This window comes from Apaloderma vittatum, unplaced genomic scaffold, assembly GCF_000703405.1.
Source record: "Apaloderma vittatum isolate BGI_N311 unplaced genomic scaffold, ASM70340v1 scaffold19383, whole genome shotgun sequence".
NCBI lineage: Eukaryota > Metazoa > Chordata > Aves > Trogoniformes > Trogonidae > Apaloderma > Apaloderma vittatum.
The window spans coordinates 1-225 of record NW_009710120.1 but is presented as its reverse complement, the minus strand read 5'-3'; the positions used below and the strand labels follow the sequence as shown (position 1 = coordinate 225).

Here is a 225-nt window from a genome sequence, read left to right as displayed (position 1 = left end):
CTTAGACGCACCCCACACGGCGGCTTTAGCTACGAGAGCCACAAGCGACTGGCGCTGCCCGCTCGCCCTTACCTTGAACACTTTGCCGAAAGCACCATCTCCCAGCTCTCCGATGATCTCCCAGAACTCCTCAGGGTTCAGATCCCTCTTGACGTGCTCGTATTGTTTCTTCTTCTTCTCGCCACCCAACTTGAAGATCTTGCGAAAGTTGAAGAAGGACATTTT

At 53.3% G+C, this 225-nt stretch overlaps 1 protein-coding gene across 1 annotated transcript in view; it reads right to left on the bottom strand.

Annotated features, from left to right (window-relative positions):
• Positions 1-222, bottom strand: part of SLK (STE20-like kinase) — a 43,383-nt gene extending 43,161 nt beyond the window's left edge. Inside the window, exon 1 of the mRNA XM_009867198.1 lies at positions 73-222. Coding sequence (XP_009865500.1) covers positions 73-222 — 150 coding nt within the window. The remainder of the gene's footprint in view (positions 1-72) is intronic.
• Positions 223-225: the final 3 nt, after the last annotated feature.